General features: G+C 38.7%; 1 protein-coding gene across 1 annotated transcript in view; it reads right to left on the reverse strand.

The window, feature by feature from the left end:
- Positions 1 to 27,104, reverse strand: part of ICA1 (islet cell autoantigen 1) — a 69,152-nt gene that overhangs the window by 15,610 nt on the left and 26,438 nt on the right. Inside the window, 4 exon segments of the mRNA XM_072328611.1 lie at positions 347 to 396; positions 1,500 to 1,591; positions 7,811 to 7,909; positions 8,107 to 8,232. Of these exon segments, the coding sequence (XP_072184712.1) occupies positions 347 to 396; positions 1,500 to 1,591; positions 7,811 to 7,909; positions 8,107 to 8,232 (367 nt within the window).

A 27,104-nucleotide genomic window follows, 5' to 3' on the forward strand; every position in this document is an offset into this window, starting at 1 on the left:
ACCAAGTTATTAACACAGTGGATGTTTAATCACTGGAATAAACTAGCATGCTAAGAGGCATGGTTTCCCTGTCTTGACTTCTACAGATCAGTAAATCCTCTCCTCAAGGATGTGCTCAGTGTACGACTTATACTTTGGAAAGCAATCTATTTGACCTGTCTGAGAGTAACTGAATGTAATGCAGTGGGATACAATACATAAGACATTATGTTTAACAGATCTTCCTGGCATTAAGTTTCATGCATTTGTAGGGATTTGCTTATTGAAGCTGAACGTAATTAAACAAACAAAAAAGAAAACAACATATACTGCATTTATGAGGTTGTGAACACATGAAATAAAATACCTGAATGGTCTGGTTCCTTGGTATGGCTCTCTTCATCTAAGGAAATCAACCTTAATTTGAAAGAGTAAGAAACAACATTAAGAAAAAAACTCTAGGGATAGCAAATGTATTACTGTTTTTTTAGTCACATTACAGAATCATAATGATAACAAGTAAAGAGTAATTCAGATAGGCTCCTGCTTTTGCAATATATGTTGATTTATTGCTGAATTTTATTCTTGTATTGGAAGAAGTCAGCTGAAAATCAAAATAAGACTGAGGACCAACTGTCAAAACCTGCCACCTTTTCATTCTTTACCTAAGAAAATACTTGTGATGACAGCATAGAGTATTCTGTTTTGGGCAGTGGACATGAATCTAAACAAGTAAAATAACTTTTATTATAAATAGTCAAGCAAAATCCACTAATTATCACTCAAGCTGTTCTCTGCTTTTTGACAACTGATCCTTAGCTGGGTGCTTCACTTAACCATGGACAGTCAAAACAACAGGTGGCAGCAGGATTATATCAGCACAGCATCTCCTCGCAACTGAATCCTGATGGTCTCATAGGGGAGAGATCACATCTCATTCTCCTGTTCTTATGTCTCTATAGCAGCCCATTCATAAGTCTCTCTCACCTCAGAGCTACAGGTAACCCAAACCTTGATAACATCAGCACACTTAAATGCACTTTTTACTAAGTACCTCCTGCTTCATTGGATTACTAACCAATGCTGTATACATTACAAAAACTAATTGCTGCTCAAAGCAATCAGGAATCCATATCCTATTCCCAGGTGAAAGGAGATGCTGCTGAAGGGAGAAACAGAATGCTCACATATCTTCTCCCATATGATGCTGCTTACAATTTTTTACTAAAGAAAAAAATGAAGCAAAAGCTGAAAAATAAAGAGATGGCTAAGAAAGATGAGAAACATATAAGGTTTAATGGATCTTTTTCAAGCTCTTTATTTCCTCTTAAGGTTTATTAATTTTCATATACAGAATACAGCATTTCGGTAATGCTTGCATTAAGCTTACTTTTCTGCTGATGTGATCAAATTAACTGTATCTGTAATACCAGTTTTAAATGTTTGGTAGCTTCTGTAACTAGAAAGCAGGTTATAAATGGACAGTGATACTTATTGAGGTACAGTATTATATGACTTACTGACTCTGCTGATCTTCTGATTTGGTGCTCTCAATTTGCAGATCCTCCTTTTCAGCTCTTTCTCTTAGTTTATTCACAGGATCTTGCAAACTCTACATTATATTCATTACATAAATGAAGAGAGAGAAGAAAAAAAGATTCAGGAAAGCAAAGATGTGTCATGTAAGACCAAACAAGACTATAAAGCCTACATAATTTAGTGTCAAAAATACATCTGATACAAATAGAACAGATTCACTTTTTAAGTCTATTTGGTTCTCATACTGCTTCTTTATTTTCTTTTTTTCCTGACCCAACTATTCACTGGACCTCAAGAACTGCAGTGTAATAGGAAGGTACCCCTCATACTCTGAACCTGAAAGCAAGACTTAAAATCTCAGATGGTTGGGTAAGAGGCCACTTGTGGTATTACCACAGCCTACTGACCCCCTTACGGTGTGAAAGACCATGCTATAAGATAACAGCAGTTTCATGGCCCGCACTTTTGTATGCAAAAGTTGGGCACATGAACAAGTCAAGATATGAAGCACTGTATGCTCACTGAGATTACAGAAGTTATAAATATACTGCTAGTTGTCCCCATAATCAATCTTGTCCATAAATTGGGGTTGCTTATGAAAACTTAAATGAAGATATTATTTAACATGCCCACTAAGTCCAACTCACCTAGGGAATAAAGGTTACTGTCCCCAGCCCACCCGCTATGAGAAAAATATTCCCACAGGTCACAGGTCTTGTTTGTACTGCCCTGTTAACCAGAATGTGTCAGTCACTGGAAGGGGCATTCCAGTTTCTGCTTCTGTTAGCACTAGTGTGTACAAGCATATTTACACTTCTCTGTTTTAGAAACCACACTAATGGACTTGTCGGATACTGCAGTTGGATTTTTTCTTCCCTCTCAGTGTATTAATACTTCTACCTAGTACCACAGATTAATTTGCCACAAGCATCCAGAGCACTGCAGACATCGTGTGTTGAACAATGAGGGATCACAAAGGCTGCATCAATAACCAGAGGCCTTAAAGAAAGGTACCGTACTCTATGGTTGTCGTATTTTCCAACACTATAACAGTGCAAAATCAAAACCACTTATAAGTGTACATCCTGGATTCTGAAAAACAGATATGAGCAACCTCAGCTAGATGAAGGTTTATGTTACCCTTTAGCTTTGATTGTACCCCGGGTGCTGACCAGATTGCACCTCCTGTACTATTAAAATTGGTGGGGATTATTCACTTGATCCTGAGAGGACAAGAATTAAAGCTCAGAAACAAAACACTGTGCACAGAACTGCTGTGCAAAGAAAGACAGCACTGCTACTGACACCTGAAGCATCTTAGACATCTTCACATAGACCATAAAGTTCACTGCACTCAGGAGGTGATGCTGCAATGGTGTGTGGTGCTCTGTGGCCACGCATAGAAGCACAGAGCCTACCCCCAGATGGATGTTATGTTTTAGAATAACAAGCAGGGCTACTTATCTACTGCCTAATTATACAACCTAGAGAGTTATCAGAAGTAAACCTTTTGCATCTCCACCAATGAAAGGTTTTACTTCTTTCTTTATGGAGAAATTGCCATCCTTCCTTAAGAAACCGTATCATAATGCTTCTTTCATTGTTTAAGAGTGTTCCAGGAAATCCATTTTTAAAAGACTGTGATCAAACCACGGAAACAGTATATAGAAATTGAGTTCACAAGTACCTTAGGAAGGAAACAGAATGATAATATTCAGAGTCACTATTTCCTGTATTAGAAAAATAAATACAGCTCTGAAATATAGCTTCAGTTTAAATGGAAATTACAACAAAACATTGATGAAAATCAGCAGCCACACTTTAAAATGATAATATAACTAATCATTTTTACATTTAGGCAATATTTCCATCAATTCTAGCAGCAAATAGTTATATTAATATCCTTTCCCCTATCTCCCTCCACTCCACATTTTAATGTGCACTATGAACTGAGGTATCTTTCTAAAATGATAAAAAATAGAGAATAAATACAGAATAAAAATGAGTGCTAAATGGTACTGCTAACTGTTTTGTGAACATGAATGCACACTAATATGTAACTATTGTAAACATGCATACAAATGGCACTGTGACATTCTGTTAATCGTTTTAGGTTATGTCTGAAAAAGGGAAGAACTCCCATCACTTAGGAAGTAAAACGATTAAACAAGTCTGTAAAGACACAGACTGAATGTGAACAAAAGGAAGCATGCTTCATTCAGCTTGGTGTATGAAACGTCACTGACTTCATTGGCTGAGAAGAAACAGATGTCTAGCTTCACAAAACCTGTCTGGACGCTTGTGCGAACTCAAATGGACTTTGTGAGCCACACAAATACATGGCTGAGTGTCTCATGCCTGAAAAGCTTTCTTCCTAGCTTCATTAGTTCTCTTCTATAAAAAATGGTAAGATTGTACACACTTGTAGGGCCACTCATTGTGCCTATTCCCTGTCTCTAAAACCGAAAGTCACCCAAAAATACTTTGCTAGCTACTATTACTCACATTAATAACCCAGCCATCCACAGGATTTCTGCACTGCCAAGTTAATTTGGATTCCAGTCAAAACACTGCTCCTAGGCTGACTGCCTCTCACTTACAAAACTCCTTTACCTTGATTTGGTTTTCTCTCAAGTCCAGTCAAAGTGACCTAAACTCCATGCAAAACCTGTTCTCTATTTAAATTACTAGAGTGTTGGCAATGCACTCAGTTTGCCTATAGTTCCTCCCAAGTGAGGAACAACTTAGACACTCCTGCTTCAGTGCAGCCTCACCTCAAGTGCTGCATTCAGCTTTGGGCACCACAACACCAGAAGGACATAAAACTACTAAAAGAACATCCAAAGGAGGGTAACAAAAATGGGGAAGGATCTAGAGGGGAAGGTGCATGACAAGTGGCTGAAGTCCCTGTGTTTGCTCAGCCCAGAGCAGAGGAGCTGAGGGGAAGCCTGATGGTGGCTGTAGCTTCTCACAGGGAGTAGAGAGACAGCACTGAGCTCTGCCCTGTGACAGCAACAGGAGCTGAGGGAACGGCATGGAGCTGTGTCAAGGGAAGAACAGCTGGGGGTCAGGTTCTGCACCAGAGAGTGGTGGGCATGGAACATGCTGCCCAAGGGCTCCCATGGTCACAGTCCAAAGTTTCCGGAGTTCAAGGAGCATTTGAACAGTGTTTTCAGACTCAGGGTTTGAATTTTGGGTGGCCCTGTGTGGAGCCAGGAGTCGAACTTGATGGTCCTCTGGGTCCCCTCCTACTTGGCATATTTCAATTCTTCTCTGTGTGAAAGAATCGATGTAACATAGCTAAGAGCAGCTCCAGGAGCAAGGGAGACATCCCATGTCCTTGTAACAACGTATAGAGAAGCAGAACACCATAGAAGAGACAAATACATGAATCTGCTTCATTTGGAAGGAAGACTGAAAGGAAGGAGGAAAGCAAAGCGGCTTTAGAATTTCCTCACAGAGGTTCATGAAGAAGAAAAAAGCACCTGGAGACACAAAATTATATGCAGTCTTGCCTAGGGAATAAAGTCATAGTGCAGCAGATGGAAATGAAACAACAGCAAAGGTCAGCAGAAGGTAATAGTATTGAAGTATCTGCTTGGGCTTGGTTCTCCAAACCATATAAGCAGCAGATGCAGCAGCAGTCCACTTTGCACCCAAAATAAATGGATGCACTGAGATTTAAGCCTCTTGAGTCCCTTACGAATGCTAGTACTGTTTCTGGACTCATATGAAGTCTTCAGAAAGTTTAGCATTATAGTACTGAAATGTAAAAAATCTGATCAAATACTATTAAGTAAGTAAGGCAAATAAACAGTGACAGAAATTTGAAAGAGGCATCGTTTATGAAAAGCAGCCCCTGAAATAAATTTGAATACATTTGATATATAGTAATTTGATGACAATGAAACTTTCAGAGTTTTACCAAAGCAGCAGCCCATCATCTTTAATATTACAGTAATGGATATTTCTACATCATGATACATAGGTTTGTTAGCACATTAATATTAATCTTTCATCAAGCATAAAATCAACAGTTAGGAAATACAGCTGCAATAGCAGAGTTATACTACTCTCAGCATATACCCTGAAGCAAAGAAAACAAATGGGCTGCTTTTTATTAAGGGACTTTGGCAGCCATCTCTAAAGACAATGTTTTCTTTCCAGAAACAACCCCGAGAGCCACTTAAGAATCTCTTTCCTGAGGTAAATCTAGTATGCTTATACTACAAAATGCAAACAGTAATTTTCCATTTTTTTCCATTAAGCAGCACCTTCTAATTTTTCAGTAAGACAATACACATCTAAGCCAAATAGTAACACTGTTCCCTTGAGTCCTTGTTTTGAAGCAAAATGCTGATCCTCCATATATGTATGTTCAGTTTAATTCAGAAGAGCTACTTCTGAATTAAGGATGAGTAGCATTAAAGTGCCGCTATCAGAACTAGAATTATAAAAGTAAAAAATGATCTGGAAGCACCAAATTGAATACTTTCCCTTAGAAAATATCCTTTCTGAGAAGCAAGACAATGGAAAATATTCTAAGAGACAACTCTCAACTAAACATGTAGAAATGGCCACATTAAAATATCCTATGTACATTTTAAACAATTATATATTCCAATTGTATGTTTTCAATGCTTAAAGTGAACAGCAGATACAACATCTTCGAGTAACTTCTATACCAGAAGATTACTCATTAGAAAGTGCACTTATTCTTGATCACACACAGCCACTAATTATACTTCACAAGAAACTATCCCACACTCTAGAGACCACAAGAAATAAAGAACTGATATTATAAGGCAACAACATAGTCTTATCCCCAAGCAGCTGTCTTCTGCAAGAATGAAACTGTAATATAAAACTAACCTCTGATTACCATTACATTTCAGCATATATGTAACTGCAAAAACAGGAAATCACATATTTTCAGAGCAGGAGGCCAGCAATAAAAATGGTTATGATTCTCATTAACAAACTTAGGGCTGCACCTCAAACATACTACAATCACTTTTATAGTTGTTTTCTGTTCCACTGAGTGCTTGTTATGTGTGCAAACAATATGGATTTTATTTCTCCATCACAGACTCCTAACTTAATTTCAGATTTAGAGTATGTTGAAGTCTTTCACAGGAGGCAGTTCAGAAGAAAACGAGCATTTAAAATTATCTCACCCTTTACCACGAGTATTTCATGCTCTAGAATGTAAGAGAAGAGTAAATCTGAGACCATCTCAAGAATGATGAATGTTTATGGGGCCAGACAACATGCATCCCAGGGTTCTGAAGGAACTGGCTGATGTGTATGCCAAGCCACTCTCCATCTTACATGAAAAGCAGCAGATGTCAAGCAAAGCCCCCAAGGACTGGAACAAAGGAAACATCACTTCCATATTCAAGAAAGGGAGAAAAAAAAAGACCTGGGGAACTACAGGTTCATAGATTGTACTATCTGGTCACAGCCAGATGGTTGTGATCAATCTACGTCCAGGTGAAGGCTGATCCCAAGCTGTCTTCACCAGGGGTTCATCTTGGAACTGGTGCTCTTCAACGTCTTTATCAACAACACAGACAATGGGAGTGTAACCTCAACAAGTTTGCAGATGACACCAACATGGGTGATGCAGCTGACACAACATAAAAGAGGGATGCCATCCAGAGGGATCTGGACATGCTCAAAAAGTGAGAACACAAGAATCTCATGAGGTTTAACAAGGCCAAGTGCAAGGCCCAATATGGAATACGCTAAGAACGTGAAGCTGTTGGAGCAGGTCCAGAGGAAGGCCACAATGATGACCAATGGACTGGTGCATCTCTCCTGTGAAGATACGTTGAGGGAGTTGGGATTGTTTATCTTGGAGATGAGAAGACTTCATGGAGATCTCACTGCGGCCTTCCAGTACTTGAGGGGAGCTTACAAGCAGGAGGGGGACTGACTTTTTACAGGACAAGGGGAACTAGCTTTAATCTAAAAGAAGGGAGATTTAAATTAGATGTTAGGAAGAATTTTTTTTTACTTAGAGTGGTGAGGCACTACAACAGGTTGCAAAGAGAGTTTATGGATGCCCCATAAACTGGAAGCATTCAAGGTCAGGTTGGGGATCCTGGACAGCCTCATTTAGTGGCTGGCAACCTTGCCCATGGCAGGGGAATTAGAACCAGATGACCTTTAAGGTTCCCTCCAACCTAAGCCATTCCATGATCCAACAAAACACAGATGTTTTCTATATCATTCTATGGTCTGCTATTTGTTACCAATGGGAAGACAAATATACCTATATATTCCTTACCTTTAGCATAGTGAATTCATATGGCTGATAACCTTTGAAACTTTCATGGATAGCTGCCATTGTGTGCGAAGTTTTTTCCCAAAAATGAAGAAGTGTTGTCTGTAAGGCCAAAGGGTAAAATTTCAGTGCAATATTATCTTAAACATGAATCTGTTTTTCACACAAAGCTTACATCTTCACTTCAGTATTAGTTATATATTTTCATATTTGAATACTGCCATGGAAACCTGTTAGGAAAACACATATTAACAGGAAATCTTTATTTTGGAGGTTAATGGGTTGGGTTTTTTTGATACCTGGTATGTTGTTAATACATGAGAAAGAAGGTTGCATCTGCTTGCTCCCAAAAGGTCAACTTTTTGACAGACATCAGTCTTCAATTTGTCAAAGTTGAGTTTTGCATGTCGCACTTGAGCTTGAACCTTCAAACAAAGGGAGAATTATTTATGCAGTGAGTTTTTTCTTCATTTTTCTACACCAACTTCATGAAGGAGGAAACTACCAGAACTTAGAAAATCAGAAATATCAGAAAATAGAAATCAGAAAACTGAAGAGACTCAAATAAAATTTCACACAGCATTATTAAAATAATCTGTCCCACTGAAAATGCATTAGAGCAAGCTGACATGCTAAAATAACAATTCTGAAGTTTACTGCATAACACACAAGGACATCTCCATACACCTGTTGTAGGAAAGCAATTATACAAATAAACTTTAAAGTCAGATGGAAACTTTTGCTGATAATGTAGCAATTCAGTAACTTTGAACTGCTACAAAAAGTTATCCTGTTAAAGTTCTCATTTTAGCAGAAGTGCTTTTCCCATTTGTTGCTATAAAGAGAATATCAAGACCTCCTCTCATAGAAACAATTTCTGTTTGAAAGAATTTCAGTTTTACAGATTCTTCAACCACTAGTTATGTATATACAAGACACTCTGTTAAACAAGCCACACACATCAGATGACAATACTAGTATTCTCATCAGGTATCAAACTTGAAGGCATTTTGTGCACAGGATATCTTATTTTAATGACACTTTCGCACAGAGAAATTTGTATACAACAAAATATTTACACAACCTAATTTTTGCCCAAGGAAATACAAAATAATCCAAAAAGAAAACATGATTTTCCTATCACTCTTTCACAGTTACAATGTTTACCCACAAAAACCTTCACAGTGAAGCAAAACCACACTGAACCCAAATTAAATACATTTCCTTTTCTTTACTTGCCTAATTCAGAGAGGAAACTTATTTTGGTCAGAATACAGAGACTCAGTTAAAACAAGATCTGACAAACTTTCATGTTTCTGGTCTTCAGAAGTGAATCCATAACCCTGAAACAAGAATCTGTGGTTCTTTTCTGGTAAGATCAGAGACACACCTCATGGTGCAGTCCGAAATGTTAGGGTTACAATATCTATCATCCTATCTCACTTATAGTAATATACTTCCAACCAGGTAGAAAAAAGCAAAAGATCAGTGCCCAAATTCATCACATGTCCTGCTCAGATGAACTGTGGCCACGTCTGTGATTGGACATCTCTTTTTCACTGATCTCATCTGATCAACTGAGTATATGTTACAGGGTTGTAGTTATTGAAGGTCTCATATATACATAATGAAAGAACAGCCATAACTGAAAACTGATGAAAAGCGAAGAATCTCACAGATGAGATTCTAATTCTAGTTGGTTGGCAATATGTCAAACATAAGGCTGTATTTTGCAATGATGCAGCTGAGATCAGAATCCTTTTCCTCTTCAGTGTATCACAGCACTAGTTTTGTGAGAGTATAGAAAGGTTAACTGTGATGCTGTACATTAGTAATCCAAATGAGCAAACCATGTTACTTCTGGGAAATATAAATATCTCTGTGTCAGAGATGGTGGGCCACAAGAAAAATATACTAATAAATGTGACTGTTAATTTCCACAGTTGGAAGCCTGCACAAGGACTTTATACACTGAACTGAGATTCAAGTCTATCTCATGCCTCCAACTCCTTAAGAAAAAAGCCCAGAAAAGAGAAAACTTGTAAAGTTTCCAATTACAGTCTTCCTGCAAGCAGTATTCAGGACACTTAGTAAGAAACAACATTAGCATTTTATCTTAATACGTACTTAGTGCCTCGTTTAAAAGCTGGAACACTGACAAAAAGGCAATTCATAACAATGCAAAATATTAACCTGCATGTTCGGGATATTCATACACACAATTCAAAATACCAAATATCAAAGATTTATTTTATCAACCAAGGAAGATGTGAAAGTATGAGAATTATTCAATTAAGGACGTTTACCACCTTTTTTAACATACTGAAAGTTTAATTAGTAGAAGTACTCTCCATTGTAGAGCAGCAATGCAGGACATCCCAGAAAGAACCCTCTGTTGTGCATCATCACGACCTTTTGCCTTTTATGCATGCCCATGAGCACATTTTCAATTCAAATTACTGGCTTCAGGAGTTAGGAATAAAACCTCTGTGCTCATGAAGTGTAAGCTACTTAATACTGCACAAATTATTATTACAAAACTTTGCCTTTCTGCTCAGTTTATGCAACATATACTGAAGCTCTTCATCCTCTGGAATTACTTTCTAAGACAGGACAAATAGGATCACATTGTGGTTTCTGTTCTGCAAATTTTATTTCATACATTTCACTTCATCCATGCACAATGTACAAAATTTCTTCAAAATCCTGGTCTGAGATGTGTTGGGATTTTACTGACTAAAGAGAACTGTGCTGATTCAAAGGCAAGGTGGGTATTTCACAATGAAAGAGCTTCTAGCATCAAAAGCAGTAGGTGCCAGTTAAGAGGTTTATGCAATACATGAAAACCTCACCATGGCACAGCTGACATAAAAGATTGCTACACTCCATCTTCTCTTATTTCTAAAGGAAAAAAAAGTACTCTTAATTTTCCAATGCAAATATCAAAGTATAATATTTAAAAGATTGAATTCTTTAAAGATAACACACGAGAAAAATCCGGAAAAAAGTGTCTTATTAATTGTTTGATAAACTAATCAGCCAGATAAAACTGAAATAATAATTAAACAAACAAACAAACAAAAACCAGAATAAATAATCAATGTTAATCATAGAATGGCATGGGTTGAAAAGGACCACAATGATCATCCAGTTTCAACTCCCTTGCTATGTGTAGCATCGCCAACCACCAGACTGGGCTGACCACATTCAGCCTGGCCTTGAATGCCTCCAGGGATGGGGCATCCACAACCTCCTTGGGCAACCTGTTCCAGTGCGTCACCACCTTCTGTGTGAAAAGCTTCCTCCTAATATCCAACCTAAACCTCTCCTGTCTCAGTTTTAAACCATTCCCCCTTGTCCTATCACTATCTACCCTTGTAAACAGCTGTTCCCCCTCCTGTTTATACGCTCCATTCAAATATTGGAAGGCCACAATGAGATCTCCCTGGAGTCTTCTCCTCTCCAAACAAAACAAGCCCAGTTCCCTCAACCTTTCTTCATAGGAGAGGTGCTCCAGCCCTCTGATCATCTCATCTTAGTGGCCCTGCCCTGGACCCATTCCAAGAGCTCTGCATCTTTCTTGTACTGGGGCCTCCAGGCCTGGATGCAGTACTCCACATGGGACATTACAAGAGCTGAGCAGACAGGGACAATCACCTCCATCACATTTAGTTAAGATCCTAAAAGCTGTGTGTTTGAAATTCAGATTCTGAGATGACTAATTTTAAGGGAATATATTTGCAAATGCCGGTTCCTAAGCTGATACTCATACAGAAAAGTCCCATTCTTCAATACTGCCATCATAAATATATGTATGTAAATGTATTCACACCCAATTAAAAAACTCTGTTCAGTATATTGCTACAAAAATTTGGATTTATTCTTGTTTTTGTTTTACATATTTTCAAGGCATTTTTGTGTCTTCTGTGGTATTTCCATGTTACTACTTTTAGTCTAAGATAAAACACAAGATTTATTTTCAGTAGTAGCCTAATTTCAGGGACATTTCAGCCAATAAGAAATTATCTCCAAACTAAATACAGTATATTTTTGTCACAGCATTTCCAGTATAGAAGCAGAAACAGATGCTTTCGGTCTCATTTGTCACCCAGCCTCTCACTTACTTGATCTGAAAAGCATGCACAGTGTGTGGACAGAGTGAAAAGCAGGGGGGAAGAAAAGGGAAAAATTCCTGGAATACAGCAAACCTTCCTGTTGGGAGTCCTGGGTAAACTCTACCAGCAGATGGAATCGGCACAAATCTCTGCATGAGATAAGCGTGACACCTTCTGTTGTACCTGATTGTTATAAGGACTACATGAAACCTAAGCACAAAATAAAGCAGGCCATATTTTGAGGACAAAGTATTTACAAAAGAGAAAGAAAAAGGGACCTGGCTGCTACCTATAACAAAACTGTAGTAACATCACTCAAGCTATGAGGTTATAAAAAGGAGCACCTACTGCACTTTTAAACCAACATATGCAACCACCTATTGTTTGCTCTTAAAGTTGAGTTTGATGCCACACAGTCTGAGAATAGAAAAGCTAATGTTTCATACAAAATAATGACTGTAGCTAAACTATTCCATGTGCTGCACAACGACTTCCAAAGTATTGCATAGTACTAACCCTGATTTTAGCATGCTTTGGTATGTTCAACATTTTGCAGGCTTCTCTTTGACTCAACTGTTCCCTTGGGTGGGAATAGTATTTATGGCATATATTAATCTCTGTTCCATGAACATGTGAGGATATATACGTAAGAACAATATTCAAAGAAGAGATAGTACACTTCTGTTCATCTGCTCCAGCCCTTCATTTATGGTCTGATGAAGAATACTGATAAAAGTTACTTTTATGAGATGACATTTATGAAGTTCAAAATGTGTAACTAGAAAGTAAAATCACTTGCAAACAATATCCTCCAGGTTTGAAGCTACGCAGATGTACCTCAAATTGTTCAAAAAGTGAAGCCGTTATTGCAAGAGATGTGCTGTATCCTAGAAAAAAGGTGCGTAATTAGTTCCAATGATACAGTTTGCCATTTTGGACTTAATTACTACTGCTTCTGCTTGTGTACATATGCTCATGCACCTCACTCTATTAGGCTTGATTAAGTAAGTTTAAGGTGATGTTGGCATTCTTATAACCACTGCATGTCTACCTGTCTTACTCTTGAAAGCAACAGCAGTATGGTCTGGCCTTCTGCTTCAAAAAATATGTTAGCTTTGAAAGAATAGTCAGTTCCATGGAATTGCTACCTATGACTCTGGCTCCCTGTCAGTACAGAATTACAAGCAAATAATGCCTTGAAACTGCTGTTGAAAACCTGTATGTCCTGTGTCAGAATTGTATCTACCTATCAGGAAAACCATGAGAAAACAGATGTAAGTGGAAGTTAAATTAAACTTTAAGCAAACTGCAAATGATTGCAAGTGATTCCAAAAAGAAGACTGAGAAAACTTTCTGGTATCCTAAAGTGATTTAAAAAAACCAACAAAACACCTCTAATTATTATAGCCCCATTTGAGTAGGAAGGGATCCTGAAATATCATTTCAGCTCCCTTGTAATGAACAGGGACATCTACAGCTAGATCACGTTGCTCAGAGCCTGGTCCAGCCACAGCCTGGTCCAGCCAGACCTTAAATGTCTCCAAGGATGGGGCAGCATCTACCACCTTTCTGGACAACCTGTTCCAGCACGTCAGTACCCTTACTGTAAACAACTTTCTTTTTCCTCTTTTTTTTTCTTTTCTTTCCATTCAATCTAAATCTTCTCTGTTTTAGTTTGAAACCATTTCCCCTTGTCCTATCACCATGCTAAAGAGTCTGTTTCTTTCTTCCCTATACCTCCCCTTTAGATATTGAAAGGCTGCAGAACAATCACATTTCTCTATCAACTAGAGTTGAATCACTGTCTACAAATAAAATGATCCTAAAGTCTTCATTCCATGCTGGTAAAATTTATTTCCCTTTACTTCGATATTGTTTATTTCTACCAGAACAAATGAATCTCCATGATTTCAACATACGTTTTGCTCTGCTTATACCATCTACAAAGCTGTCTAAAGGAAAGAACTAGTAAAGAAAATTTGCATTGTAATTGTTATATTATTCCCCACACAGGTTTAACACCAGCATCCATCAGCTAAAAAGCATCAGAACTGCCAGGGCGTTTCTGGAGTAACACATTCAAGTGAGCTTCAGCATTCAGCTGTGCTTCTGATCTGAGAATCAGGAGCACTTGAAGGACTTGCTTTTTTGTGTGTGTGTATTTTCGGTTTTTTTTTGTTGTTTTTTTTTCCTGCTTCTGCTGATTTGTAATAAAAATATAGGCATATCCTTACCAGTGCAAAGATAAAACGGAACTTAAATTACTACTTAACATTTCAGGATTTTTTTCATGCTGTGAATCATTTCTCATGGGTAAGGCCACAGTACTTTAAACTTCCTTTTCTATTCTCCTTCTGACCTCCTCTGGAAGGGACAATAAAGATGCTATAGACAGGAGAATATTTGTGTAAGGAAGGCAAGAAAGTATCATATGACAGAACTGTATTCCACACAGACACACGATAGCTTTGATATAATATACAGCTCTAGACTCATGTATAGCATGCAATTGATAACACAGTGGACTTTCTCCGCTCCATGAAATTAACAGAAATTGATCATATTCTGACAGTTCTTCTGCCTCTAACATGCTGCCCTGAGGCTCTGAATAGATTATAACTGAAAAGGAAAATTTTTGGAGCTTTTAAGAAGCTTAATTTAAGAAATTCTGCAAAGTTGCCTTACTTAGAATTTAAACTATGTATACATACACATGTATATTTATCATTAGAGATCCTTATCATCTCCCAGAATGGAACAGAACAACCTGAAAATCTTTAAAGGTTGGATGACAATGTTCTGTGCTATAAATCTATTTGCAATTACAACATTTGAAACCTTAGCTACCTAGAAAACAAAGTAATTGTGTAATAAGGGAAGGTTCGTATATTAGCATTGGATTAAGTTTCCAGAGTTTTAAAAACACTTCAGACTCGTCTTTAGTTTTTGTTGAATGAATACATTTCAATACTGCAATTATTTTGACACTATTTTAAATAAAATAAATTTGTACTACATTTTCTCTTTTTCGTATATTAAAAATGCTTCATTAAAAGCATTCTGATATTTGTGGGTAATAACCCTTAAGACTGCAGGAGGCACCAAAAGGGATCCATTATTTTCAGTGATTGTTGACTCATGTCCTGATAGAACATGGCTTGTTTTGGCAGTCCTTTGAGGGAAGACACTTTAGCTCCCATAGTATCTTCAAAACTGCAGTCATTACTTTGGCTCAGTATTTGTCGGAGTTTTTCATTGTGTATAGCAGCATTCCTTTGAGTCTCCCAGGTCACTCATACCTGATCCAGCTTGGGGAAGCCCAGTGGGTGTTCTAGGAAAGCATTCATAGATAGCTGCCGTTCATCTGGCGAGAGATCAACAGACTAACTTTGCAAAATCTTGCTGCTGCACTTGCCCTAAGGCATGTCTTCCAGTAGGATGTGCTAGGTGCAACTAGCTCAGAGGTTTGTTACTTGAGATATTCTTAGTGGATGGAGATCATGCAAACAATTGACTAGAGTTTCACTCGTGTTACCCTAAAAACTGCCCATTTCTCTCCACTGGAGCTTTAAAAGCTCTCCATTGGAGCTTTTGAAGATTAGTTTAAGTGCAGACACTACAGCAGATGTCAGGAGGCAGATGCAAGGAGTCCTAAACAAAGAGATTTTTGGGAAAAACCCAACTTCCTTTATAGCTAATAATAACCACAACTATTAAAATATATGCTTATTATTTGAATTCATCATGCATAAGCTTTCAAGCACGCAATCTTGATAAATTCTTGAGGAGGTGATTGAAGAATTTCAGTAACTTACATACCATGTTCAAGGCAACTCTTCCTCTTGCCTTTGATACATGAGAATGACTGACCTAGAAACACCCTATCTAAGGTAATTTCCCCTAGTCCTCAAGTTACCTCTAACACTTCTTAATTCCCTCTTTCTCTCCTTACCTCCAGTTTTTCAAGCCAGAGGCATGGACTGCCCATATATCATTTTCCTAGAGAGTCCTGCTGCTAGCTAACTAAGCTAATTCTTCCCTTAAGATCTTAACAAAAACTGTTGCAGCTATCTTACAAACACAGTTGCAGAGCTGCAATTAGCAACTGGTTGCCTGAGAACAGAAAATAATATTGAAAACACTTGAAATTATGATTAGACATACAAAAGAACTCATAAAACCAGGATTCGAAACAGATGCTATCATGTTACTTGTATCTGCAGTCAATGGAGATGAAACCAATGCGCTCAAGGTACAAATATATGCCAGTCAAACCACTACTTCAATTCTGATCTCTTTTTTAACTAAAGCAAAATTGCCTATGCAACTCTGTCCTAGTTTCTAGCTCTTTTCTCATCCTGTCAGTACTTTATGTCAGATGCCTGTCTTTTCTTTCTGTTTTGAAATCCATGTCACCTGGTCAGCTCTGCCTGCAACACATTCTTCTGTGGTAAGCTGCGTGAGTCAAGGACAATGTAGTGGCAAAAAGCAAATTATTTAAAGAACTTTCCTATGTTGGTGGTGGTGGTTTTTTTTGTTTGTTTGTTTGTTTTTGTTTTTTCTTTAACAGTAATAATAAAAACTAGAAGATGTTGTTAGGAACACAAATACTATATTTACAAAGCAGCCTGATCGTGGACATGAGCTTTCACTTCTTCGTGGATTTTAATCAGTGGAATATGAAATTTGCCCTTTGTGTCACATTTATGTCTAATTTCCCTCTAAAGTTTTTCAGTACTCAGCCTGTAAAACTTTTATTGCTTTGAGTCTGTTGGCTCACATGCCATGTAAGTGCAGCCTGGCAGTAATGACTAAGCCATAGTCAAAACTGCTTATTCCGTTACCACTGACAGACAGCAGATGTGAGCAACTCTCTGACCCCTGTGAGGCTATAAAATTATGGCTGGCTTGAATATTCTTCTTTCTTCCCCGAAAAAACCCAAAGGCTGGTTGTACCATCTTCTGCTATATTTCATGACGGCTATCACAGACATTGAATCCTACCAATTACCCTTCTCTCTCTGGTTTATACAAAAACAACTTACTGATTTCTCTCTCACTTTTTCTACCACCTCACTTCCTTCCCAGCTCTGTAACTATTCCTGCTGTTGTACACTGTATCTTTTCCAACTCTTGTATCTCTTTAGGTATCTGGAAAAACAAGGAACCTCATCAAACATTATGTATGTGGTTCCAGGAATATTATTCAGTGGCACGAAGGATTATTTTTCCCCATTCTATTTTTCTTATACCCAGAGCCAAGTTGGATCTGCAAAATCACACCAGTTCAGCCTTTGCACTGGGAAAAAAAGCTACATTACTCTGGAAGAAAAAGTCGGAGGAGCACAAACGTATGATCAAAGATTTAAATAAGCTTCTGTAAAATGAATGAAAGATTCTTCAGTCCGGAAAAAAAGAGCTGAATAAGCAGTGCATTAGGAGGCCATCAGAAAACATACAGACATGGGAAAATGCTGTGCTTTGGCCACAAGAACCAAAGAACATTATATTATACCAGCAGACTGAACTCAACACAAGGACAGCAGAACTTTAAATAACAACTGTGTCAGTTGAGAAACCCACTATGTTTTCTGATGTCTCCACTGGTCAGAGCATTACATGGAAATTGCAGAATCACAGACTCACCTCCAAGGTTGGGAACTATCTCCAAGATTATCCAGTCCAACTGCCCATCTCTCACCAATATTTCTTACTACACTACGTCCCTCAGTGACAAACCTACACATTCCTTGAACACCTCCAGGAATGGTGACCTCCCTGGGCAGCCTGTGCCAGCACTCGACCAATCTTTTGGAGAAGAATTTCCTCCTAATATTCAAGCTGAACCTCCCCTGGTGCAACTTCAGGCCATTCCCTCTCATCCTATTGCTAGTTACATGGGAAGAGAGGACTCGCACCTCACCACAACCTCCCTTCAGACAGTTGTAGAGAGCAATGAGGTCACTCCTGAGCCTCTTCTCCAGACTGAACAATCCCAGTTCCTTCAGCTGCTCCTCATAAAACCTGTGCTCCAGACCCCACACCAGCTTCGCTGCCCTTCTCTGAACATCCTCCAGGGCCTCAGCGTCTTTCTTGTAGTGAGGGGCACCATGTACTTGTTCTATGCAATGTCCTGGTTGCTACTGTTGGTCGCAGGAGATGGACAGATGGTGGGACTTCTGTTTGAGCTAATATATCCACCCTAAAGAATCAGGTAACACTTGAGGTATGCGTGCAGGTCAGGGTGGGATTGTAAGCAAGGTGCTGTGCTGGACTGCTCGTGGATCAATGCCTTATTTGAAAGCTGTGCTGTGATCAAAGATGGTTCAGATACTTTCCAAGCACTCTTCCTAAAAGACTTTCTCACTTCACTGACACCTGTGTAATAGCAGGTCAAAATTAGCAGTACCAAAATTCAGAAGCATGTTGAATTTCCTAACTTAAAAAGTGTTCATTTTCAATTGCCAGGGTATATTCACACATTGCCTATGCCCAACCATGCCTAAGTAAGGGAAAGCATTTAGAAATACTCCTTAAATTGTAACTGTAGGACAAGTAAGTTTTGAATTCACACAAATTCATTTGAGGAAAAGATGGGAGTAATTCTCAGACCCTCTGATGATTTTTACAGTCATGACTGCAGTGCAGACAAAAGCCCAGATCTCAGTGCCTTACTTTCACAAAATTTTGTACCTCCCCACACTGAAATCTATGTGTATCTTAAGATCTGTGATTTCAACTTTGAAAGCAGCATGTCACAACATACAGGATCCACATGGACAGATCTAGCTTAGCTTCCAGCATCCATTGCCCAAGCATGTAGGCAACACTTTTCAAGTCCTAGAGGGTTGTCTGCCAAGTGAAACTTCAACTCATTATATTTAAAAGGGGAGTGGTGCACCAAACAGTAATGCTGTTTACATAAATACTCAGGAAAAAGACATAAATAGCAATTTTTATTTTGCATTGAACTTTTACTTTGCATCTGTGAAAACTGTTAGAGCAGCCCTCCTACTAACTTAGATAATCTGATCAGAACTAGCTAAGGATAGCCTGAACTCAGATACCAGAAACCTTCCAGCTATTTACTCAAAGAATCATTCTGTTTCAATACATCTCAAAAGAGTCTGGGCTTTTTCCTTTGCCTATTTAACTTTCTGAGATCAAACTGAGACCTCGTCCTCCCTACTATCAATACTATGGTAGTACAAAAACCTAAATCCAAACGCATATTTGCAGCAGCAAAGTTTTATTATATCCAAATCAAATATCTTCAAGACATGAAAACAATCTGTGGCAAGCAACATCGCTCTTTGTGTTAAATAACTTTATGAACAACTGCCCTGCAGCAATATGAATACACTTTCCATTATTAAAAAATAATTTATCCCCTTCAGAGGAAAAACAAACAAACAAACAAACACAGACTGAAAGGTACGGCCAAAAAGCAACAGAAAAACTGATTTTTATTTTTATTTTTATTTTTATTTTTATTTTTATTTTTAACTAAGGAATTATGGAGATTTTCCACTTCCTTCCCAATTTCTACCCCTCCAGCATGGCCCAACACAGGGAGATAATAGCATGCCTTTTGGGGACAGCAGCCTCAGTTGATTCCTTGCTGCTGATCCAGCAGCTGGATGCAGCCTTGACCAAAGTTACATTTCTCAGCACAATCCAGTGAGTTCAACCAGCCAAAAGCCAGACAACAAAATATTTAGCTTCAAGCCTTACAATAGCTTTTACAATCAGAGGAGCACAGTGCAATTCCACAATATGAATCCATCTGCTCAACCAGCTATCAGTTCATTGCAATAAAGCACACAACACAAGGAGAAATTAACATGCCACTTGTAAGAAAAATAGCTATAAAATACAGGATGCAATCGACTCTCAGATATGACAGCTGAGTCAATCCAACCATTAGTCCCTTTAAAGTGGAGAAGGGTTTGTTAAATTTAAGAACCAAAAAGCAGCAACAGTACCATATCTTCAGAACCTCACTCAAATTCATTACAGAAACCATGATCACAGCACAACAACCACATGCTGAAAATCAGGCAAAGCAAAAAATGTGACTGTCTTACAAGACTCAAGAACCTCCAAGACCACAAATCTAGAGATGGATCAAGTGTTACTTTTCCATCAGCTTAACTAAACAGTTTTTTAAAATGATTTTGCATTAAACAAATGCTAAGCAAGTTTACCAAAGACTTACTTCAATTAAGAGTTGTTTACTTGAATCAAAGCTGTGAAGAAAACATTTTTAGGCTAGGATCATATATGATATTCTCAATACAAAGTGAATGTTTGCATTGAGTTTTGCACAAGTTCAACTACATTCAGGCATCATCTTTTGAAAAGCTGTGTATCGGCATAGTCATCCCTTTCTCAAGGGCTGTAAGTACTACTAACTTTCCCTTTCCAAAAATCATCCCCTACTTTTCAAATGCATAGCTCTGTGCTCTGTTGCCCACCATCTTCAATTGCAGTGGAAAGGTATCTCACAGTACTTTGATTCATTTTTATAGCTTGGGTCAATATGAAAGTTATTTTTTAAAGAGAACAAACAGTAAATGACAATGTAAAGGAAGGGAGGGCCCTGCCAAAAAATGTGGCAGTTCCGGTCTCCAGCTGCAGGGAGAGCCAGGGCCTGCTGCTGCTGGGGAGAGGATGGGAAGGATGCCACCTGCGTGAGGTGTGAGCAGGTAGATGAGCAGCTCAGTCTGGTGGTGGTGTTTAGGGAGGAGGTAGAGAGATTAAGAACCATCAGAGAGTGAGAGCAGGAGATTGACTGGTGTAACTCTCTGGGAGAAAGACACAGAGATTGCATACCCCAAAGTGTGGTGGACCCTCTTCCTTGGCATAGTCAAACCAAGAGAGCCAACTTGAGAGGAGAGAAGGAATGGCAGCAAGTCCCAGTTCGGTGACATGGGCAACCCCCATCCCAACCTACCTCAGTTACCCAGGTGCCTCTATGTAATAGGTTTGAAGCCCTGAAACTGGAGGGTGAGGTAGCTGAGGATGAGGTAGGAGGACTGCCTCCAAGCTTTTCTAAGGAGAGGCAATCAGCCCCACGCTTAAAGACTGCCTCCTCCAGTAAAGAAAGGAGGGTGATAGGTGACTCCCTCCTAAGAGGAACTGAGGACCCAATATGTAGGCCTGCCCCTACCTGCAGGGAGGTGTGCTGCCTCCCTGGGGCCCAGGTTAGGGATATTTCTAGAAAACTTCCTAGTCTGATCTGCCCCTCTGATTATTATCCTCTATTGATAGTTCAGGCCAGAAGTGATGAGGTCACTAACAGAAGCCTGAGGACTATTAAAAATGATTCTAGGGGACTGTGAAGGTTGGTTGATGGAGCAGGCATACAAGTAGTATTTGTCTGTATTCCTACAGTGGCAGGGAAGGACTCTGATACAACCAGGAAAACCCACCTTATAAACTAATAGCTGAGAGGTCGGTGCGAACACAAGAATTTTGGGTTCTTTGATCATGGAGCAGACAAAACCCCCACGATTCAGGAGAAAACAGTCAGAGACCTCCTGGTCCAAGTGGACTGCCACAAGCCCATGGGGATAGATGAGATTGACCCAAGAGTGCTGAGGGAACTGGTGGAGGTGATAGCTAAGCCACTTTCCATCATCTATCAGTGCTCCTTATTGACTGATGAGGTCCCAGAAGACTGGAGGCTTGCCAACATGACTCCCATTTACAAGAACAGTTGTAAGGAGGATCCAGGGAACTACAGGCCTGTTAGCCTGACCTTGGTGCCAGGGAAGGTTATGGAGCAGATTGTCTTGAGGGAGATCACGTGGCAAGTGCAGGACAACCACGGGATCAGGCCCAGCCAGCATGGGTTCAGGAAGAGCAGGTCCTGCTTGACCAATCTGACCTCCTTCTATGATCTAGAGACCTGTCTGGTGGACGAGGGAAAGGCTGTTGATGTGGTCTACCTAGACTTCAGCAAAGCCTTTGACACTGTCTCCCATAGTATTCCCCTCCAGAAACTGGCAGCCTGTGGCTTGAACAGCTACACTCTTGGCTGGGTAAGGAACTGGCTGGAGGGCTGGGTCCAGAGGGTGGTGGTGAATGGAACTAAATCCAACTGGTAACCAGTCATAAGTGATGTTCCCCTGAGATTGTTCAGTCTGGAGGAGTCTCAGGGAGACCTTATCGCTCTCTATAACTACCTGAAGGGAGGTTGTATTAAGCTGGGGGTCAGCCTCTTCTCTCATGTAACTGGTGATAAGACTAGAGGGAATGGCTTCAAGCTGTGCACTTTCTACTTTAAGCAGCCTAAGTAGATGCCTCAGCTTTCTGTTGGTGACAAGTTTCAGTATTATTCAAACTCAGGATGTGTGCTATACCAGGCTGAAAGGCAAAAAATGTATTGATGCTACTACAGTCCTTGAAGCAATGACACACAGAAGATAATCACCAGTGATTTTCCTAGTTTGTTGACCAGGAAACTCCTAAATTCCAAGCAGGACAACATTCACCTACACAGCATTACTTCAGAGTTTTGGGACAGATCTTTATGATATGACACCAAATGCAGTCCTAGTAGTTAAGCACACATCTGCAGTTGAGAGTAATTACCACAGCAGCATGCTTGGACACATACTATTCTTAACTGTAAATGGGTGCACATTTTTGCACAAGAACATATATCTTCTTTAGGGAGGAGGTCAGTCCTGATAACTCATATCCTCAAATGACTGAGGGAGTTGACAAAATCCAACAGCACCAATGTATATAACCTGATACAGTCTGAAAACAGATTCAAGTCTGCAAGATGCCAAAAACGATTGTAAAGATTTGTAGCACAAAGCAGGCCAACCAAAATATAACAAAAGCAAATAAATAAGCTTCCAGGCATGGAATATCTTCATCAGCAATAAACCAGAAGTAACCCGGACTTAGTGTTAAATGTGATGAGAATTGCTATGAATTTTTCACAAGTCAATTGGGTTAATTATATTGCACAATCTGAAAGCAAAGCATGGTTGGCACACATGGAGCAGGGAGGTGCTGGCAAGTGGGAAGCAATTAGACAGTTAGCTCTTGCAGGAGATAGAGATAATTACTGCTTTTGAAAGCTGCTGAAAGACCAGCTAGAAGGGTGATGTAAAGAAAATTGTAACATAGCATAAAACTAAACTCTCTACTATGTCCATTTTATTCACCTAGTAATTATACAGCTCAGCTTCCATCTCATTTATTGAAGGTATGTTGAATCCTTTAGGTGCAACATCATCACAGTTAGAAAACTACATTTATATTTTTCATTCCTTTGCATCAAAATCAAATTCTTCAGATAAAAAAGACTGTTACTTGACTCTGAGGTGCTTCTGAGCAGGAGGCTGGGGAAACTGAGTCAAGTGGAATTAGGTAAAGGGAAGTTAAAAACTCCCGTTTAAGGGCAGTAACATTTTTCCCAGTTCGAGCATCATAAAACACTAGCTGGCTGCAAGGTCCTCTTGGCCTGTGTGAAGGGCTGTGAAGTACTTGTGATGAGTGAGTGCTAGGGAATGCCACTGACACAGAGAGCAAATATTAGCAGTATGACACCAACACCCCCAGAAATATACTAGTACCATCACCATGCTAACTAGGCTGCCTTTAATATTTAGTGCCAAGGTGCTGTCACTGTCCTGAGTACAAAGCCATCCTGTCTACAGTGCTAATGCAGGAAGAGAAGTCATAGAATCATAGAATTGCTCAGGTTGGAAAAGACCTTAAAGATTATCGAGTCCAACCACAACCTAACAAAACTTACCCTAACAGCTCTCTGCTAAATGATGTCCATGAGCACCACATCCAAACTGTTTTGAAACACATCCGGGGATGGTGACTCAACCACACCCTTGGGAAGCCTATTCCAGTGCTTAACTACCCTTTCTGTAAAGAACTTTTTCCTGATATCCAACCTAAACTTACCCTGGCTCAACTTGAGGCCATTTCCTCTCATCCTGTTACCTGTCACCAATGAGAAGAAACGAACCCCGATCCTGCTGTAAGCACCTTTCAGATATTGGAAGACAGCAATAAGGTCCCCCCTTAGCCTCCTTTTCCCCAGACTAAACTGCCCCAGTTCCTTCAGTAGCTAACAGCTGAGTTTCAGATTTTGTTTTCTATTTCATTTTGTTTTTTGTTTTCAGATTTTGTTTTCTATTTTTCTGCACATGCAACAGAATAACCGCTAATAATCACGAGTCACTTGTAACACACTGTGTCTGTGTTTAATTTCGTGTACTATTATTGGTCCAGAGATAAACACTATTTTTACAAAATACACAGCTGTATTTACCTGAACTGACAGTGCTGCTAAGTAGAAAAATAAATTATGATAACTTTCACAGTTGATGTTTAATACATCAGTTTACTGCAAGATATTTCCCTATTTAATAATTAATAATAATTTAATTATATTCTTTCCTGACACAAACTGAGAAAGATTTAAGTTATCGTATATATATATATATATATCGTATTTTTTAATCAGTCGGGTTTCACTAAGAGAAGGAGAAAAATCAAACAGTATATTAGAGAAGATTCAGAGCCTATGTAGCCCATAACTGAACAGCAAAAGGCCTTATGGAGTAAAAGCAGATGGACTACATTATGTATGTGCCCAGGCATTTTAGGAAAGTAGAAGAACAAATTCCTGGGCAGTGGCGACCAAAATGCTTGGTTCTCTTGTGTAAACAAAGTTTTCCCCAACAGCTGTATTCCCCTTCCTGTTTATTCTTCTCTCCTGCAGAATTCTCTCAGTTCAGTCACATCTGTACTTCATTTATTTTTAAAAAATATTTCTTTAGCTACCTCCTAGCTTTTCAGATTATTAAGGCTAAGGGAATTTTCCAAATCTCATTTCTCCTTTCACAACCTATCTTGTTTACATTTTTACACTTCATTTGGGCTCTGAATTCACATAATGTTCCACATGGGTTAGGGGCTTTGCCCACACGGATCAGTTTGCAGGATTAGAGTTTTCAAGTGACCACTTGAAACTGCCTAGGCAATTACCATTTCTTCCTGGTTGTAAGACCAAAACACAGCAGGATAATTAAGTGAAAACAGCATTCAATTGCTCCTGTCTTCCTTTTTATTCAATTTCAAGATTACCTTTAATGCTTACATATTCGATAATTGTTAGATTTCAAAAATCTGTTGAAGCCTAAAGTTTGCCACATCATATTGGAAAGCACCTTTCTAATATTGGGGTTCACAACAATAATCAGGAAAGATTAACTTAGCATTATTATGGAATTAAATAACAACTTTCTCTTTTTTTTAATTTGCTTTAGTCTGCTGAACTACTACAAGTTCTTCTAATTATACCAACATTGGTTTCAATCTACTTTGTCTTGAGCTACAAGGGTGAAATTGCACAACAGTTAAACCACATCCACCTGTTTTGCATTTCAACTAGGTTGCACGTAACAATACTGCAAACACTGAAATATATCTAATACTTCATTGCATTTTTTTTTTTTTTTTCCCCAGCCATTTTACTGGGTCTCATCTGACTCTTCTAAAAAATAATGGAGTGGATTATGAACCACCTCTCAAGGGCAAGCATCAGTCTCTGGAAGCAACTCTATCCTACAAGCAATACATACATCTGAAGATGATGTAATCTGCTCCAAAAAGCTTGCTTCTATTTTTAAATAGCATCCTTTTATTATGCTTTTAAAAGGGCATCTCTATCACAAATTACTTTGCATTTAACTCAGTAAGAATCATCAATGACATTCAATATACATGAAACAACTTCAGAAAATCACTGATTTTTTTTCTCATTGTCTAACAAAATCCTCACAATTAGTACTTGAAATGGTTATTTTAATTTACAAGATTATAAAATACACTGTGAAAAACTGTGGCTTAAGGTCAATTTGTCATAAAAGGTGATTTTTTTTTTAAAGCCTATTTAAAATGCTGGAGTATTTTGTATGTGACGTATATTTTGGTTTGTGTTTCTGCACTCAATGCTACTGAATTTGATACTGAAGACCCTGGAAAAAGCTTTACATCAGAAACAGCACAAAAAAGATGTTCTCAGCACTGACACTTCATCTGACTTTACAAGGAAAGACAATGACAATACAAAAAATATGATTTTTTTACAAAGTGCACTTTTCGTATGGTCTACTTTAAATTGTCATGATTTCTAAGTAAAACATTAAATGTAACACTTCCATCATCATATAATTTCATATTTAAGATATATATTATGTTCTTTCTGTCCCAACCAGAAAGAAACAAAGTGTTCACATTAGATATTAGGAAAAACTTCTCTGAAATAGTAGTGGTGCACTGGCACAGGCTGCCGAGGGAGGTGGTGGACTCACTGTCTCCAGAGGTGTTCAAGAAACATGTTGGTATGGTACTAAGAAACATGGTTTAGTGCACTGGTTGTATGTGGATGGTTCGTTTAGATGATCTTAGAGATCTTTTCCAAGATCTTTACCAACCTTAATTATTCTATGATTCTGATTTTCTTGACGGCAGTAAGCATGCCACAAGAAGTGAAGGATGTGAATGCTGTTATCTCTGTCATCAGTTTGCTACACTGAGATAAAGATCTACGAATGCTAAGTGATGATGTCTCACTAATTTTAGAGTACACAGCTATCTTGCAGCAAATATTATCGGGTATCCTAGAATCTTACTTCATCTCTTTTGATGAGTTACAGCAATCCAAATCAGCAAACAGTTCAGCAAGAGTGATAAAGATGATCAAAGTGATAGAGCCTACCTTCTCGCATTTCTAATAGGTATGATGAAATTTAACAGTATTTTTCACAAAACTGTGCCACAAATATATCTAATTGTGGTCTACTAAAGCTACTTAAAGGTCTTTCTGCCATTTCCAGGGAACAACAATCATCACGCAAAGGCCTACATTTTTGTCACCTAAGGGCAAAAAAACGCTTTAAATTTTGCACTAGTTGAGAAGTTACTGTGGAAGCATCTCTGAAAAAGAAACAGAAACAACTGCTGTCTACAACTTCTTCCTTTCTTTAAACCAAAGTTGATAAACAGTAAATACCATAGCTGGCTTTACAGATGAATCATTTACCATGCTATTTGTAACTAAGGCAGCTGAAAGTCTATTGATTATAGCACTCTGACTGCAAAGGCCAAAGACATTTTTCTTTGGGATGCTGGTATAC

This window comes from Excalfactoria chinensis, chromosome 2 (assembly GCF_039878825.1).
Source record: "Excalfactoria chinensis isolate bCotChi1 chromosome 2, bCotChi1.hap2, whole genome shotgun sequence".
Taxonomy (NCBI): domain Eukaryota; kingdom Metazoa; phylum Chordata; class Aves; order Galliformes; family Phasianidae; genus Excalfactoria; species Excalfactoria chinensis.